The 16,834-nt window shown below is 43.9% G+C and overlaps 1 protein-coding gene across 1 annotated transcript in view; it reads right to left on the bottom strand.

Moving 5' to 3' along the window:
• Window positions 1-14,634, bottom strand: part of Maml2 (mastermind like transcriptional coactivator 2) — a 102,630-nt gene extending 87,996 nt beyond the window's left edge. Inside the window, exons 1-3 of the mRNA XM_036192368.1 lie at window positions 14,605-14,634; window positions 14,234-14,269; window positions 7,792-9,414 (exon numbers count right to left, since the gene is read on the bottom strand). Of these exons, the coding sequence (XP_036048261.1) occupies window positions 7,792-9,414; window positions 14,234-14,269; window positions 14,605-14,634 (1,689 nt within the window). The remainder of the gene's footprint in view (window positions 1-7,791; window positions 9,415-14,233; window positions 14,270-14,604) is intronic.
• Between the last annotated feature and the right edge of the window lie 2,200 nt (window positions 14,635-16,834).

The raw sequence follows: 16,834 nt of genomic DNA, 5'->3' as shown, positions 1-16,834 counted from the left end.
AATTAAAGAAATAGAGGCCATGAATTTGGGGGGGGTGCGATTTATGGGAAGGGTATATAGAAGGAACAGGAAGAGGGAAAACAATGCAATTATATTTTAATTTTAATTAATTTATTGATATATTAATTTAATTTTTAATTCTATATTAATTTCAAAAACAAGAAAAATATTAAAAAGGAGGCTGGGCAAGAATTGCAATAGCATGTGGACAATAGCAGTAACCAGATGGTCATGGCTGTACAGTTGCACAGCAATGGCTAGTATTCTGACTCTCATTCAAAATGAAGTTGAGAGGCAAAGGACTGATAAAAAGTGGGTTTCAGTGGATTTGGTTTGCCATCTGTAAAGACAGATCAAAATGACAGAGTAAAGACATCAGACACTCATGCTGATGAAACCAGCTTTCCAGAATGACAACTGGAGGCCCATTGTGCTGCAAAAGGAGGGTATGAGGGCCAAAGGACAGAGTGAGGGGGAGATGACTGAGTTAGTAAGTGCTGCCCAGACCCACTGCAACTGCACATCAGAGTCTCCATGATGCTCCTGGCACACTGTGACTGTGAGATCTGTGTCCCTGGCTCAAGCCCTTCTGGGGTCCTCTATACTATAGAGCTATACTGAGAGCAAATATGAGTCAACACTTAGGATCTGCCTTGTGAGGAGTACAAGTTATGGCTGTGTTTACGGACAACCCACACGATTTTTCCTGTGACTTCTCATTTCATCCAGTATGACAGAAAACAACCTCTTGAAATATCCTGATAAAATCCACCTAGTTGGTACTTGGGTATAGGTGGGTCCAACTTTCATCAAAAGCTTCCCGTTGGAACCCTCACCCCAGCATGGCCCATGGGACAGCTGAGAGGGAATGCTATGCTTTCCAGCTCTGAAAACAGGAACTGGAAGGCTAGGACTGTGGGTAAAAGGTAGATAGGTTTAAAGGTAACTCAGTGTGGAAGAAGATGCAAGGGCCAGAGGTTCTAACCTTCAGAAGGCCAGAGGGTCATGTACTATCATCTGTGGCTATCCAGAACAGCAGAAAGAATGATCAGTCAACTGAATGAATCATTGTTTGGGATCCCTATAGCATGGAAGGTAGGTTAGGGATCAGAGTAAAGGGATGAAAGACATAGTCTTTGTTTTCAATAGCTTGCAGTCTAGTTAGGAAGGTGTTGATGAGTCAACAGAGATGAAGGATGGTGTGCACTAAAGGACAGGAAGTAGAGGGAGCAACTAGAGCAGAGGGGACGGGAGGTCAAGCACCCTTGGGTGGCCAGAGGTGAAAAGAACATTGGGGCAGAAAAACAGTGCAGTGGAAAGGAGAGAAAGTTCATCACTTTAAGAGTCAGGGGACACTCACTAAGGAATGATCAGAGAGCAGAATATAAACTTCAGGAAGATGGGGGGTGAGTGGGTAGGTATCAAGGGAAGAAGTCTTGGAATGGAAGCTGTAAGCCAGGAGACTTTTGGAAGAGTTGGATCCTACAGAGCTTTGGAAGCAACATTAGAAATTAAGATTTATCCCAAGAAAATGAAGACCATTTAGAAGTTTGTAAATTTCAACTACCACTTTAAATGCTTATGCTGTATATTGGCAAGCCCAGGAGGAAGCAGGTATGGATAAATAGCACTTAGCAAGAAGGGCGATTGGCCAGGAAGTATTCAGGGTATGTATGCCCATGGGCGTGTTCATTTAGCATTCATTATTTGTGCCTGAGCATTGTGGGACACGGTGGTGGGCTGCCAACAGCTCAGCTTCATGGCTTTCCCTAATATGGATCATCCACTAGGAAATATCTCAACCTTTATTGCCAATAATGAGTCCATTGTCTGTCATCCCTTCCCCCTGTACCTTTCTAGCATTGCCTTGGGGAAGTCACAGAAGAGTCCAGGCCAAAGTTGCTCAATAAGAAAAGGGTGAAAGAAAAAGTAGAACTGAGGAGGATGATAATTGGACAAAGATCCAGAGTAGAGATGCAAACCAAAGCTGAGATCCCTAGGCATGCACACTCTGGCACTTACCCATGAAGACCCATGGAGCACCAAGGAGGGGCTACCAGAGCTCCCTGTTTGCCAGAGGCAGAGCTGAAGCACAGGTTCTGTGAGAAGACTAATGTGGAACTTGATGTGATTCAGGATGGAGGGAATTCACAGAGGAATGGAAGGGAAAAAGCAGGTCAGCTGCCCCCTCACTTGCATCCTGGGAGGCCTTGAAAACTTGATTTCACAGGTCACAGAGGACAACAGCTTTTCACTATTACAAATCACTAGATTTATTGTTTGGAGAATACAATTCAAATTCATCTCACCAACTTCCATCCGTGTTATACAGTTAGTGTTTAGATCCCCCCCCCCCCGCCCCGCCCTGTGTGTGTGAGTGTGTCAAGAAAATGCACATGTAAATTTGATCTTCTGTGGTGAAATACAATATAAAAAAGTAGAACAGTAAGATGATCTACTCATGTGACACCTCTCTCATCCTAGCAGGCTAAACATTTGTATAGCTTTTTTTTTTCTAATTTGAAATGCGTTATTGAAGAAAGCTTCTAAATCTCATATGTTTGTTACTGCCTCCAATGAACCATGACTGTGCAAATTTACTGATTAATGCTCTAAATGTTTTTTTTTTTTCTCTCCTCTTTTACTTCTTTGGATCTCATCAAAAGAAACCACAAAGCCCTATAAACAAATAATAACTGACAACTGGTTAGAAAAAGCAACACTAATTAGAATAGGTGCAGAGGAGGCTCTTGTTACAGGAATGTCTGTCAGGTTTTCCATTAACCTTCCTGCATTTCCATCTCTAAGATCAAATCTATTTCTTAACCCTACATCCTTTCTTTTCCTAGTTCAGAACTTGGTGTTCAGCAGGCTAAATGAGCCCCTAATGCACTAAGGCTCCTGTGAGTATATGCCACTCTGAAGGCCTTCAGATGAGAATAAAAGAAGTGATTTCCCTGACTGTAGAGTTGAGCCTTGTGTATTATGATTCAAGGCTGACATCCTCCCCTATTATTGTGCTTATTTCTTTATCAATGGATACAGGAGTTGGTGCTCTATGCTAATACGTACCATTTTATCAGAATAATATAATAAAATTGAATAGAAAATGGGTACCCGGCAAATAGATCTGTTCTGTGAAAGGATATACCAGCTAGCATGTTTAAGAGTAATTGTGATGGCTTAAGAAATGTCTCTGTGGCTTTACACATGATGGATTGTGAAGGATTGGGACAAGGTCGGGTATGAGTCTAGTCCATAAAGCAGGGCAGATGCTAAAAGCTCCTCCAAAAGCTCGTTGATGGAGTGATCTATACCTTCCTGAGAATTTAGACTAAGTACATATAAAGAGGGTCTTTTGATCTTTAATTTTCAGTTTCTCATATATTGTAGGTGTTTGACATGTTTTCACTACATGAACTAATGAATGTAAGAATTACAATTTTATCTTATTGTGAAACTGGGAGTGACTCTGAATAGGCACTTAAATCCTCATGGATGAAGCAAAAGGATGGAAGAATTTTCTTTATAATTTAGAACATCTAACAAAACTTCACAATCTTTGCATTAATAATTAAGTCCTTGGCTGAGGAGACAGCTCAGTTGGTAAAGTGTTTGCTGTGCCAGCACAATGCCCTGAGTTTGACTCACAAGACAAACCTAGGTGTGCTTGGAACACCAAAGCTAGGGAGGTGGTGAGAGGGGGGCCCGGAGGCTTCCTGGCAGGCCAGCCTATGTCAGGACAGGGCCTGAGGAACAACACCAGAGGCTGACCTCTGGCTGCCACATGTATGTACACTTGCACACATATCCCTACACACATGTACCTGCACACACACAAACTGTTCTTTTTTCATCTTTATCTGGGATGCAGCACATGAGCCTAGCAATCAGAGAAGAATATGCCTGTAACATGAAGGAAATAGTTCATTAAAAAATTCACCTGTTTATTTAATTTAAGAGAGAGAGAGAGAGAGAGAGAGAGAGAGAGAGAGCTGTATAAGCCTCATCACTGATTCTATACTTCATCTTTACTGTCAGCTGTAGGATCCAAATCCAGAACTGGGCATGACATACAGCAGGCACTCCATATTTTTTGAATTAATGGGTGCATGAATTCAAGGTAGTGTCAATATTAAGAATGAAGCAGATCTGAGGTTAGCCTGGAATCCTTGACTCTAGACTTCTGGAGGGACAGACCAGGAGACTGAAGAGGCCCATACCTTTAGAGAAGGCAAATCAGTGAATTCCCCTGAAGTTCTGAAAGTTCAAAGCACTTGCTTGGAATTACAGCTTAGAAATTGATTTTGTGTCTTGGTCTAAGCATTAGTTTTATGAAGAATTAAAACCAAAATTTTCTTTGTAAGCTTCAAAGATAAATGATAAAACAACAAAGATAAACTGAAAATATAAATGTAATGCTTCTGGCCTGCCAATGATAGCCCATAATTAGCCTGTATCAACTTTTTTTCTTTTTGGCAAGACGTAGGCAAGGTACTTCATAACTGAAGTCACCAAATGGCCACAGGCCCTTTCCAGATTTCATACCCCTTACATTAACTTTTGGCCATAGGCCTCTTACTTCTGGTCTCTCTACTGATTGCTTCCTAGGCTGTTAGCTTTTTAACTTCTTTCTTCCTCTGACCTGGATCTTGTCTCTAAATCTAGCTCCTGTCACAGGCCCAGTTTGATGACCCTTCAGCTGACCTCCAACCTCCAGCAGAGGCTTGGATGTTATATTCCATAAAACTTTGGATTCAACATGATTTTCCATTTAGAAAAGAGTTTTATCTGATTCAAGACTTCTATCTTCTGTCTGCACGTTCATCGGCTAGTAATGCTTAGAAGTATTGTCAAAATACCAGAGCTAAGCTGATTCTCCTACCAGTACCTAGTGCAGCTTCAAAGCAGCTCTGGGTATTTGTATTTAAGGCATATGCAAAATTACTATAAGAAGGTGGGAAGGAGAGCTGGCTATTGCTTGATTGACACCGATGGTTGATAGGAAATGTGGAGGATCCTCTTGGCTAGGTAGGGAGAGTGGGATGAGGCTCTTGGGATTTGATTGAGGAACTTGGCTTTCTACTAAGGGGGAATGTATAAATTTGTGTTTCAGTCATAACAAACCATCCATTCACTGGCTGAATTCCCTTCTAGGAGTTTCAGACATGGAGAATTCTAAACCAAATATAGAATCCATTTGAGTTTCATAGATCCAGTGTTAGGACAGAAATATTCACACTTTCAGGCAACTGGCCATATGGCTTTGAAAAAGAATGCATTTTTAGTTCAAGAGGGAAGAGTTTTAGAAATAATAATAATAAAAAAAACCATTTTGAGTCCTGATAAACCAGTAAGTCAAATGAACCATGCAATGGGAGCCTGTTGGCTGTTGTGAGGAAAGACAGACCTTTAGCCTGAAGTGCTCTCAGCATATCTGCCCCTTTTTAAAGGTTGTTTTTAAAAGATGAATATTTTCTTGGCATACTCATTGACAAATGTAGAAATGGTCTTGACCATTTAGAGATGGTTGCTGATTTGGCTATCAGCATGCATTGGTGTGCTTGAGCCCTGGAAGCTGGGAAGGATGGAGAGATGTGGATGAAGAGGTGTGCACAGTTGGTGATACTAGTAGTGGGTCTAGGAATAAAATGGAGGATGCTGTTGGTGAGAGCACCATATGTATATTTCCTGTTGGAGACTGTGTATTTTGTTAGCTGCACAATGCTTATCACTAGGAAGCTCAAGGATTTACAGATTTAAAAAAAATCCTTTTGTTAACAGCTCTGAAAGCTAGAAGAAGTCAGAAATGTTCTGTCCCCAAAGACCTTAATCTTTTATGCAGATTATTTTACTAGGGATTAATAGCAGAAAAATGTTTCTTGACGGTCCTTCTAATGATCTACTATGGAATTCATTTCCCCGTAAATCCTACCCACAAGCTGTATTTCCTTGTGGCTGGACTCAGTGGCTCTGAAGCAGACCATGGGACTTCTAGCTTGCTTTTAACCATCAGAGTTTAGAAAGATGTTGAGCTTGTCTGTGCCTCAGTTCTCTGACCTGTAAGATGGGAATAATTAACCCTTATATGGGTGAAATGAGGTGCTTCACACCAGAGTCAGAATTCAACCTCCCTGTAGCGTAAGTTATCAATGCACACATTTAATTACTATGTCATCATTGATTGTTTCCATGGCTGTAAATCTAGTCAGAGAAATTGACCTGTTACATGCCTGAGGCCGTGTTAGGCAGCTGAAGAACTAACAGCAGTTGTCTTTTATTTCTGCAGTACTGTACCTGTTATAAATCATGTCTTTAGCATGGCCTGTGTTAATCTGAAGCCTCCTTTTCACGAGCACTTGCTTCCTTAAAGGAAACATTTTGATTATTTGTGGCACTTAACACTAGAATGAGGATAACCCTCACTTACTGTGCGGTCTTATTTGGGAATCACCTTGTTCCACTCTGCATACCAGCCCAGCAGACCCTATTTTTTAGCACCACTGCTCCACCATAGCTTGAGGGGCAGCAGAGAGCATCTGCAAGTGGCTTATGGAGGCACACAAGGAGTGTCGAGAGAGAGTTTGGACGCATGCTTATCCAGGACAAAATGCTTGCATGTGGTGTTGGAAGGAAGTACTCTGATATATTTTTAAGTCATCTAAAATTGTCTGTTTTATAAAAGAATTATATGACTATTATGTCATATTAATGTTGTAAAGTATACACAAGTCCACCCAAGTCCATTCCATGGCTCATAATTAGAACACACACATACACACACACACACACACACACACACACACACACACACACATACACACACACACATGCATGGTAGGGGGTGGGGAGAGAGGGCTGAAATCTTTTATCCTCCCAGCTGGCAATCTGCAGTTTTTCATTCTCTGCCATACAACTTGCTGTCCCATGGTAATGCACATCTGCCAACAACATGAACAATGCAATATTCAAACTTCTTCCTTCCTTTCAGGAAGAGATTGCTCTACTGAGTTTCCTGGGGATCAACACCTATTCATCAGTATGTGCTCTGGGGGAGTGACCAATTTCTTAACACTGTTTATCAGGGTAGAATTAAACCTCTATATAATCTAAAACCAAAGGACCTAAGACAACTATGGATTTATTTCTGTTTTTAGTTTCTTATTTTGCTATCATCATGATTACTGCACCCTTTATCATTACCCCAGGCATAATTCTTTATGGGAGCCATTACTGATTCCTCTTGCTTGAAGGCCTTAGAGTTCTCATGTCATTGCTCTTTCTATGCAGTATTAGAGTGGTAGTTGAAGGTATTTGGCTCTGTCTCTAGATGGTGCCTGAGATTTCAGGCTGGTGGACAGGTTGTGAGCATGGACTCACGTGGATCTATAGGAGAGGCTGGGGAGTAAATGCAACAGTTGGCCACATCAGTGACTACTCTCACATCACCTCTAACCTTATTCCAATGCTCAACCCTAACCACACTGTCTTCTACATAGTAGTGGTCAATTCATATTGACCCGATTTTCTGGTTGGATGAATGAACACCAAGCACATCATGATCTGATTGACAACTGGATATATCACCAAGGCAAGCCCCAAAGCAATGACAGCATATAAGAAAACATTAGTGCTCACTCTAGATGTTATGAGAGAACCAAGCTCCTATGAGCCCACTGGGACCGATGGGTTTCTGGTATTAATCATGTCTCACCACAAGCATAAGAATATTCCATAATAACCAAATTAATCATTTGTGGGAGCTCTGGGGTTGAGTAGCAGAGCCCTTACCTGTCTGTGCTGTTGAGTGACTTGATATCCCAGGCCTGCGATGGACTGATTCTGCATTTTCTGAAGCATGAGCTTCTGCTGAAGTGGTAAGGGTGACCTCAGCAAAGGCTGGCTTGATAAAGGTTGGGTGGGTTGGGATGGTGGCTGCTGCTGCTGCTGCTGTTGCTGAGCTGCTATTGAGCCTTGCTGTTGGTGTTGCTGCTGCTGCTGAGCCACCAAAGAGCTTTGTGGCTGTGGCTGCAGCTGTTGTTGCTGCTGCTGCTGCTGCTGCTGCTGCTGCTGAGATGCTATTGAGCCTTGCTGCTGCTGCTGTTGCTGCTGCTGCTGTTGTTGTTGCTGCTGCTGCTGCTGCTGCTGAGTGTAGTGCAGAAGAGAAGGCTTGCTCTGGGAAGGCAAAAGAGAAGGCAGCTGCTGGTTTGTTTGGTCTGAGTTAAAATGGAACAAAGGCTTGCTGTTGCCATGTCGGGCTTCCAAGGTTGGGTGTGGGTTGTTAATAAAACTTCGACTGAGATCCTGAGGCTTTTGCTGCAGAAGCACATCCAGGTGTCCAGCCTGGGCTGAGGGACTAGCCTTGTATGTATAGTTGGCCACTACTTTGGACTGGTTGCTGCTGCCAGCTACCCCAGGCATGGGTGATCCCTGTGGGCTGAATGGCTGCTGGCCAAAGGAAGGACTAGGGATCTTTTCCTGCACAAATGCCCCTGGGGATGGCCCAGCAGAGGATGGCAAGGCTGGCCAGCTGGGAGGGGTTTGCTGTTGTTGCTGTTGCTGTTGTTGTTGCTGCTGCTGCATCCGAGCATGCTGCTGGCGGTTTGCAGCTATCTGCTTGAGCTGTTGTGCGTGGGACACTTCTTGCCAGCTTGGTAGGGCCCTATTTGCTCCTGATGCTGTCTGAGGCTGAGGCTGACTCTGGGGGACTGTGGGGACTGGGGATGAAGTGGAGAGAGCAGAGTTGGCCAAGGAGAATGCAGGGCCAGCTGATGGGGGCCTCAATTGGGGAGAACCTGCTGTGCCTTGTGTCAAACCAGGAGAATATTCACTTTTGATAATGATCTTCTCCATGGGCAGGGAAGGTCTAGGTGTACTCCGCTGGTTTTGCTGCCCCAAGTCAATGTTGAATGGGTCATCTTGCTTAATGGTGGCATTGATCATGTTCTCCAGCTCCAGGTCACTCATGGGAGGCACTGATATGTTGGTCAGCTCATTGAACAGTTCCTGCAGCTCAGGGTCCATCAGTTGCTCTCCAGGGTCATCTCCAAACCTATTAGTAAAAATACTCTCCTGTGTCATTTGGTCATCCACGTGCTTACTGCAAGACAGGGCTGCCCCCGGTTCTTTCTTCACCTCCTTCAAGCCCATGTTAAACACAGTGTTGCCAGGAGAATGTGTAGGAGGGGGCAGAGTGCTAGTCTTCCTCAGGGGTGCTTGGCTCATGGTCAGGGTCCCTGGCATCATATGACTTTGTCCATTGTTTACCGGGAAGGCCCCCTGACCTGTGGAAAGGTTCTCCCCAACCCTGATCCTTTTGACATCAAGGAATGAGCCATCGGCAAAGCCATTGGGTCCCCTGCTGTTGGCAGGAGACAAGTTGATTATTTGTTTTCTTTTCAAGGAGCCCTGGAGCTGAAAGACAGAAAGGAAATAAAACAGACATGTTTAAGATTTCGATTCAATTACAGCCAAGAGCACTGTTATACTTTATTTTTTAAAAAAAGGCATTATAAGGGCATTTATTTATTTCTATTTTATGTGTTCAAGTGTTTTTCCTGCATGTATGTCTATGTACTACCTGCATGCCTCATAGCTGAGGAGGCCAGAAAAGAGTATCAGATCTCCTGGAACTAGAGTTAATGATGGCTGTGAGCCACTATGTGGGTACTGTGAATTGAATCCAGATCTCCTAGAAGAACCCAGATGCTCTTAACCCTTGAGCCATCTTTACAGCTTCTGTGCATAATGTTTAAACCTTTAATTAAACAAAAAAAAAAGACTAACAAACTTTATTTTGGTTCCTGGAGGCAGGATCTCATTTATTCCAGGTTGGTCTCAACCTTGCTATATAGCTGAGGGTACCCTTGAACTTCTGATTTTCCTTCTTTGACCTTCCCAGTGGCTGGAATTCAGGTGTCTACTACCATACCCGGTTTTTGTGGTGCTGGGTATGGAACCCATGGCTTTAGCATATGAGGCAAGCACTCGGCCACCTCAGTTAAGGTTCCTGCCTACAACACCAAATTTAAATATCTGCTCCCTCAAGGAGACCGAGCCTGGAACACAATAGGATGCACAGAAGAAAATGAAATTTGTTTAGCGATAACAGCAGTCCCCATAATTAACACACAAGTTAATAGGGAAAGGATTCTTCAAACACAGGAGGAGTTATTCCCAGTACCTAAGCATGCTTCCTTCTTTTACTGGAATAGAGAAAAGCATCTCTCACATATGCACACACTGTCCTAGACAGCTACATACTCAGAGTGCTCACACTTTGACCAAGTTGGGAAACACCAATAAGTTTAAGGAAGTACAAAATTTCTAGCTTCTTTTTATACTCCTTCCAGAGTTCAACTTTACCCTCATTGGTATCTTCTAAATAAGTTAGAATAGCTCTCAGGTCAGGAAGACCTTCTGAATATCATTCATGAATTTTTCTTTATATAATTCCATCACTTTGCATTTAGGGCTGTAATGGGTTGTATAACAAGAAGGGTTATTGTCTGGACTCAGCCTTTTGCCATATCCAGGCTGTTCCCAGATCCTTCTTCCTCACTTAAGATCTAGGATGTCTGGGCCCTTTCATATTGGAAGGGACAATGCCATGTGGAGATGCGTTTATTAAATGAGACCTTTTTCTTCTGCTGCTGTCTTAGTTAATGTTCTATAGCTGTGAGGAGACACCACCACCACTGCAACTCAGAAAAGAAAGCATTTATTTGGTGGTGTGCTTACAGTTTCAGAGGGGTTAGCCCATTATCATCATGGTTGGGAAGCCAATAGGCATGGTGCTGGAACTTTGTATCCTTGTCTGCAGGCCGCAGGAATAGAGAAGGACACTGGACCTCAGATGGACTTTTGGAACCTCAAAGGCTGGGTAACACATCTCCAGCAAGGCCATGACTCCTAATTCTCCCTAAATAGTTCCACTAAATGGGGACCAAGAACTCAAACATATAAGTCTCTATGGGGAAGCATCATTCAGACACCACAGCCACAAAACCTTGCAATAAAGCCAGGGTGTTGAGGAGTAGCATTGCAAATGCATTATGAGGAAGGGTGCTGGGAGCAGACTGAGCTAAGCTTCTGTTCCAATGCTGTCACTAGGCAAGTCAATTGTCCAAGTCTCAGTTTCCTAATCTGGAAAAAATTCTCATCGGAAGGAACACAATGCTCACCATAGTAACTCTGTAAACTATAGTTTATAGGACGAGTCAATGGCTCACTGTTTTTTGCGTGTCTCTCCACAGCAACATGTCTGTGCAGGTCACAATGCCATATTGCTGCATTTGCTTACCCAGTGAATAGACTGAACTCTGGGAGCAATGTTGGAGAACCATGGAGCCATACCAATACATGTTTTAAGAGGATAAAGCACTCATCATTGCTACCCTGAACAAACAGTGAGTTGGTCTCTAAAGCAAGAGCTGTACTCACCACAGCGTGGCTTCTATGACTCTGGCCACAGACCTAAATTATTTAATGTCCACTCGGGATAATTGCAAAGAAGTCAAGGTTAAAATGCTCTTCAGAAAGTTATACCACTTCTCTTCCTCCCCTTCTTATTTATAGACAACCACTCTGCCTCTTGGAGATTTCTGAGTTAAGGAAAGAAAATTCATAGAACTATGTACACCTTATATGCCAGGGATTTTAAACATGGTGACGTCATTTCCCAGCATCTGCCTAACCAATCATTAGATATATATTAGGTATGCATTTTATAGATAAGGAAACCCAGGCTCATAGGGCTAAGTTCACTTTTCAAGGTCATAAAGCCAGTAAGTGGTAGGTCTGTTTGGGTCTAAAGCCTCCCATTTCCATCCTGTTATATTTCAGAGAGCTAGTCTAGGATCAAGGTTCTCCTGGTTCCATGAGCATCGTAGAACTTGGACGCTGCCCGTCAAGTGACGGTGAGTATAGAGCCACCTCAGAAGGTAGGTACATGGGGCAGACCTTACCCGTGCTGGGCCAGTTGATCATCCATTGAGGTTATAGACTGTGGAAAGTGAGACCAGAGGCACTAGTCTGGCTGCTTAGTGAGGCACTGAACTTGGGAGCTGTTACAGAGGAGGCACAGTGGAAGTCTGGTTTAGAGAGAGTGGAAGCAGAGTGCAGAGGGTCTCTGGTTTCTCTGCATTCTTTGATATACTGCGGCATCTTTAGAGTGACTTCCTGCCTGCTCAAGTTAGTGTGAATGACGCTTCTGTTACTAACCAAATGTTCTAACCCTGTCCCTCCAGAGTCTTGATGTCCCATTAGTGATGAGCAAATTGCAGCCAAGGGCAGCGTTTCCCCAGCTCCTTTGCTGTCTGTCTTCTCTGATCAAACAAGAATGGCAGCCAACCCCACAATTAGCAGAAACCCAAGGCGGCCACTGTGTAGGGTAGAGAAGAGGCCGGCCTAGAGAGTCAGCCATGATGCTTGTGCTTCATTTCAGATGCACAGCAAAGTGTCTTTTATCCAGTCATTAACAATGGAATCCATTCTTCCTCTAGGTTTGCATTTTCACCTTTGGTTTATTTTCCAATACTTTGAAAAAACAAAAACATAAACCACTAAAAACTTGTTCTGCCAGATTTTTCTGTTGCTCCAGACACCCCACTCGAAGTCTGCACACACTGTAGGACACAGCCTGTCCTTTCTCTGTGGACAGCCAGCATCACAGAAGCAAGCTCAGAAGGAGCAATTGCTACCCTGGATCTGGAAGTAGCAACACCAAGGGTCATTTATTCAGGATGTTTGCACCAGACATTGAACTAAGCAAGCTCTTCTGGGTAAATAATTCTTAGAGCTCTCAGATACTTCAAAATAACTCTTTTTAGTGTTCTTTCAGTTCTTATACCCTTCCCATCTGTTTCCTAGATAAGAAAAGGTGAGAATTCAGTCAAGTACTTGCATGGCAGAGCTTTCTCTCAGACGTAAATACTGAAGGGCCAGGCACTAAAAGCTGATTCTGACATTGACTCACTTTGCCAGCTCAGCCTAGACATTTCACTTTTCTCCTCTACAAAAAGATTTTCTTTGAGGTCATTTCCTACCCAAACTTAGAGACTAGTAAACATAGGGGAAGTAAGGTTTGGTGGTAGCTACTGGCCATAGCTGAAGCAATGCCTAAAGATGGAGATGAAAAGGTGATGTGTGGTTCCATGAAGACAGAGATGTGCCACTAAAACCCCATTGGGCTTAGGGATGCAGCTTATGATAGAGTGCATGCATAGCACACATGAGAGCCTGATTCTCAGCACACACACACACACACACACACACACACACACACACACATACACACACACACACACATACACACACACATACACACACACACACACACACACACACACACACACACAAACACACACCAAAAATAAAATGCCTTGAGGCATGACTCTTTATCAACAGTATTTCATGGAGAGATTGTGTTGGAAATAGGCTGTATCCTACTTTCTAGAAGTTTCTAATCATAGCTGTATCACCAAGATCCATCAAATGTACAACTGTAGTAGACATGGGCTGAACTACTAGGACACTATAATATAAACAATGTTCAAAATTTACATCTTTGAAGTGTTTCCTTTGCTGGAGTAAAATTCTTCCACCCAGACACATAGGTTTAAATTATGGTATAGAGTCTCTTAAAGTTCCTAGTCAAACACAGCTGAGAATGGACAGGTCTAGTCTTGAAAAGCTCCATGTGAAAGAGTTTCTCAGAAAACACAATGTCAATTTGGCAAAAGAAGAATCAGGACCTAAGAAGACATAGCCTGGTAGTGGGTGACTAGTAGTGAGGATGTGACTTTAAATGTAGAATGATGGAGGTCAGAACAGAGAAGCTGAGGGTTACACAGTTGGATCTTTGAGTAACTTGGGTGACATGGGACTGGAGAAGGGAGGAATATAAATATGCTACAGTGCATGTCCCGAGATGTAGAGGAACCAGTAGCTTCCAAAGAGAAGTTCATTATATTGACAACATGGAGGAAGGGCTTCCAAGATGCATATTGAGGGCTAATAGACACAGTCACAATAGCATTAAGGCCCAGGAAAATTTGTTAGTTCATTTGAAAATGGAAGGAAACAGTAAGCTTTTAACTATATAAGTGTTTTCATATACTGTGATGGTTAGCACTGATTGTGAACTTGACAGGATCTAGAGTCATCTAGACCACAAGCCTCTGGCCTTACAACTAGTATTGTCTAGATTAGGCTAACAGGTGGGGAGGCCCACCTGAATGCGGGCAGCACCATTCCATAGGCTGAGGACCTGGGACAAATAAAAGGAGAGTGAGCACCAGCGTCCATATTACTCTGCTTCAGTACTGTGGATACAACATAACCAGCTACCTAAGTGACTGCTGCAGAGCCTTCCTCAGCCTCACAACCACACCTGTGACTGAGCCTGTACCTTCCTCAGCCCCACAGACCACACCTGTGACAGTGAGCCTGTACCTTCCTCAGCCTCACAGACTACACCTGTGACTGAGCCTGTACCTTCCTCAGCCTCACAGACCACACCTGTGACTGAGCCTGTACCTTCCTCAGCCTCACAGACCACACCTGTGACTGAGCCTGTACCTTCCTCAGCCTCACAGACCTTACCTGTGACTGAGCCTGTACCTTCCTCAGCATCACTGATGAGACCTCTAACTGTGAGCCAAAAGAATCCCTTCTCTCAGGGAAAAGTTTTTTTTTTTTTTTTTTTTTTGAGTTTGTTTTGTTATTGTTTGGTTTGGTTTGCTGTTTTAAAATTTTCTTTTGGGGTGCACTGCAGGGGTGAGGGAAGGATATTGGAGGACTGGGAGGTGAGCAGAATTAGGGTTCATGATGGGAAATTCTCAAAGAATCAAGAAGGAATTGTGTTTAAAAAGACCCTTCTCTCCTTCAGCTGCTTCCGCCATTGCAATAACTCAATAGGTAATACATACCATTACTAATTTATTTATCTTATGCAAACTTGTTGCAAAATGAAAGCTTAAATATTTTTTTCAAGGAAGAAAGTGCTCTTAAAAACCAAGAAAGAGCCTACGAAAGCCTCCCATTTGATAAAAATAGCAAAATAAATGCCAGCCTTCCCCCACTCTCCTCTCTTCCTGGTAGGGCTGAGGATGGAGCAGGGCCTTGTGCATGCCAGGCAGCACTCCACCACTGAGGCCCAACCACAGCCCTGCATGCTCTTCTGGACAGGGATTCTATTGAAGAGTCTCACTGCTCTTATGTAAGAAACCATGGCTCCTGTCATTACTATTACATAGGACTACCCAGGTGTATAGTGCACACCTGTAATGCCAGCACTCTGGAGGCTGAGGCAGGAGGAGTGTGAGGTAAACACCTTCCTATGCTCTACAGTAAGACTCCCTTCTCAAACAGACTGTACTGATGCCACAAAACAGTGTGCCAGGACAGGCCTCTCAGTTGCTGATAAGCTCCTAGTTCTCTTTCGGCTTTCCCCATGCCTCAGCTACACTCTTCTGGACACAGTGTGGAGGCAGCCAAGAAGCAAGAGCACAAGGAAGATATACAGCATGTCCAGGGCACGGGTAAGGACATGCAGGACCCCAAGGATGGATGGCAGGGAGAGAAGGGTGACAGCATTGGTTAGAGGTTGATCGAGAACCCTCCATATGTCGGCCTTGAAGCTCCAGTGTGGGCGAGGGACCAGACAAGAGGTGACTGCATCAGTGAAGAAGATTTGTTAGTACACAGGGAAAACTGCAAGCCACATCTTGTCTTCTCACTCAGGGCTTAGAGGAGACACTGCAGATGACAAGGCTGGTGACAGACACACAGGCCTCGAGTCAGCCAGCCCCTGACGTTTTATGCTTCTTTACTGTCTATGGCCCGAAGAGCATTTTTGAATTTTTTTTTACAAGAAATCCAAAATTGCCGTGCTGATTTGTGAGGTTCTGTACCAAAGCACACCTTGGCTGGTCATCCCAAGGGCTTCTCTGGGGTGTGGCCTGCCACAGCAAGTCTAGTCTGGTTTACATTCCACAAGGAATCCTGACTTCTGTTGTGATCCAGTGGCTGCTGCTCTTCTCCTGTCCTTGTTGGGTGTTCTCTCTGAACACCCCAAGCCCTTTGAGACATACAGTCTCTGCTGGGGTGGGCACAAGCCTGCTTAGGCTAGGGAGAGTCTACAAATGGTGACCTATCTTCCAGGGCTGGTGTGGAAGTCCTCAGAACACTTATGGAAGGCTGCGACCCATCAGTAAACAGCCCTTTACACAGCTGGGCTGCACTCTTCCAAAGGCCTTGAAACATAAACTTCCTGGAGGGGTTTGAAATCACCAGGGTTGCACAATCCTCTGGTTTCTGTTTCTTCCCCTGCCCCCATCCTTTCCCACAAACTAAAAGCACCCTTTGTCTCCTGTACTGCCCTGGAAATAAGGAATGTACCTCACAAAGGTAAGAATTCAGCCCATAGGCCACAGTCCACTCCCCCACCCCCAAAGTAGATTCCTGTCCCTCTCAACCTGGCAAATATGCAAGAACAAAATCTGTAGCTCTGTGTGTGTGTGTACGTGTGTACGTGTGTGTGTGTGTGTGTGTGTGTGTGTGTGGTGTGTATGTGTATGTAGTATGTGTGTGTGTGAGTGTGTGTGGTGTGAGTGTGTGTGTGTGTGGTGTGTGTGTGGTGTGTGTGTGTGTGTGAGTGTGTGTGGTATGTGTGTGTGTGAGTGTGTGTGTGTGTGGTGTGTGTCTGTGTGTGTGTGTGGTGTGTGTCTGTGTATGTGTGTGTGAATGTATTTGTGTGTCTGTGTGTGTGTCTGTGTGTATGTGGTGTGTGTGGTGTGTGAGTGTGGTGTGTGTGGTGTGTGTCTATGTGTGT

The sequence above is a fragment of the Onychomys torridus genome, chromosome 7, assembly GCF_903995425.1.
Source record: "Onychomys torridus chromosome 7, mOncTor1.1, whole genome shotgun sequence".
NCBI lineage: Eukaryota > Metazoa > Chordata > Mammalia > Rodentia > Cricetidae > Onychomys > Onychomys torridus.
Note: the sequence above shows the minus strand (reverse complement) of the source record. Positions and strands in the feature narration are given on the sequence as shown.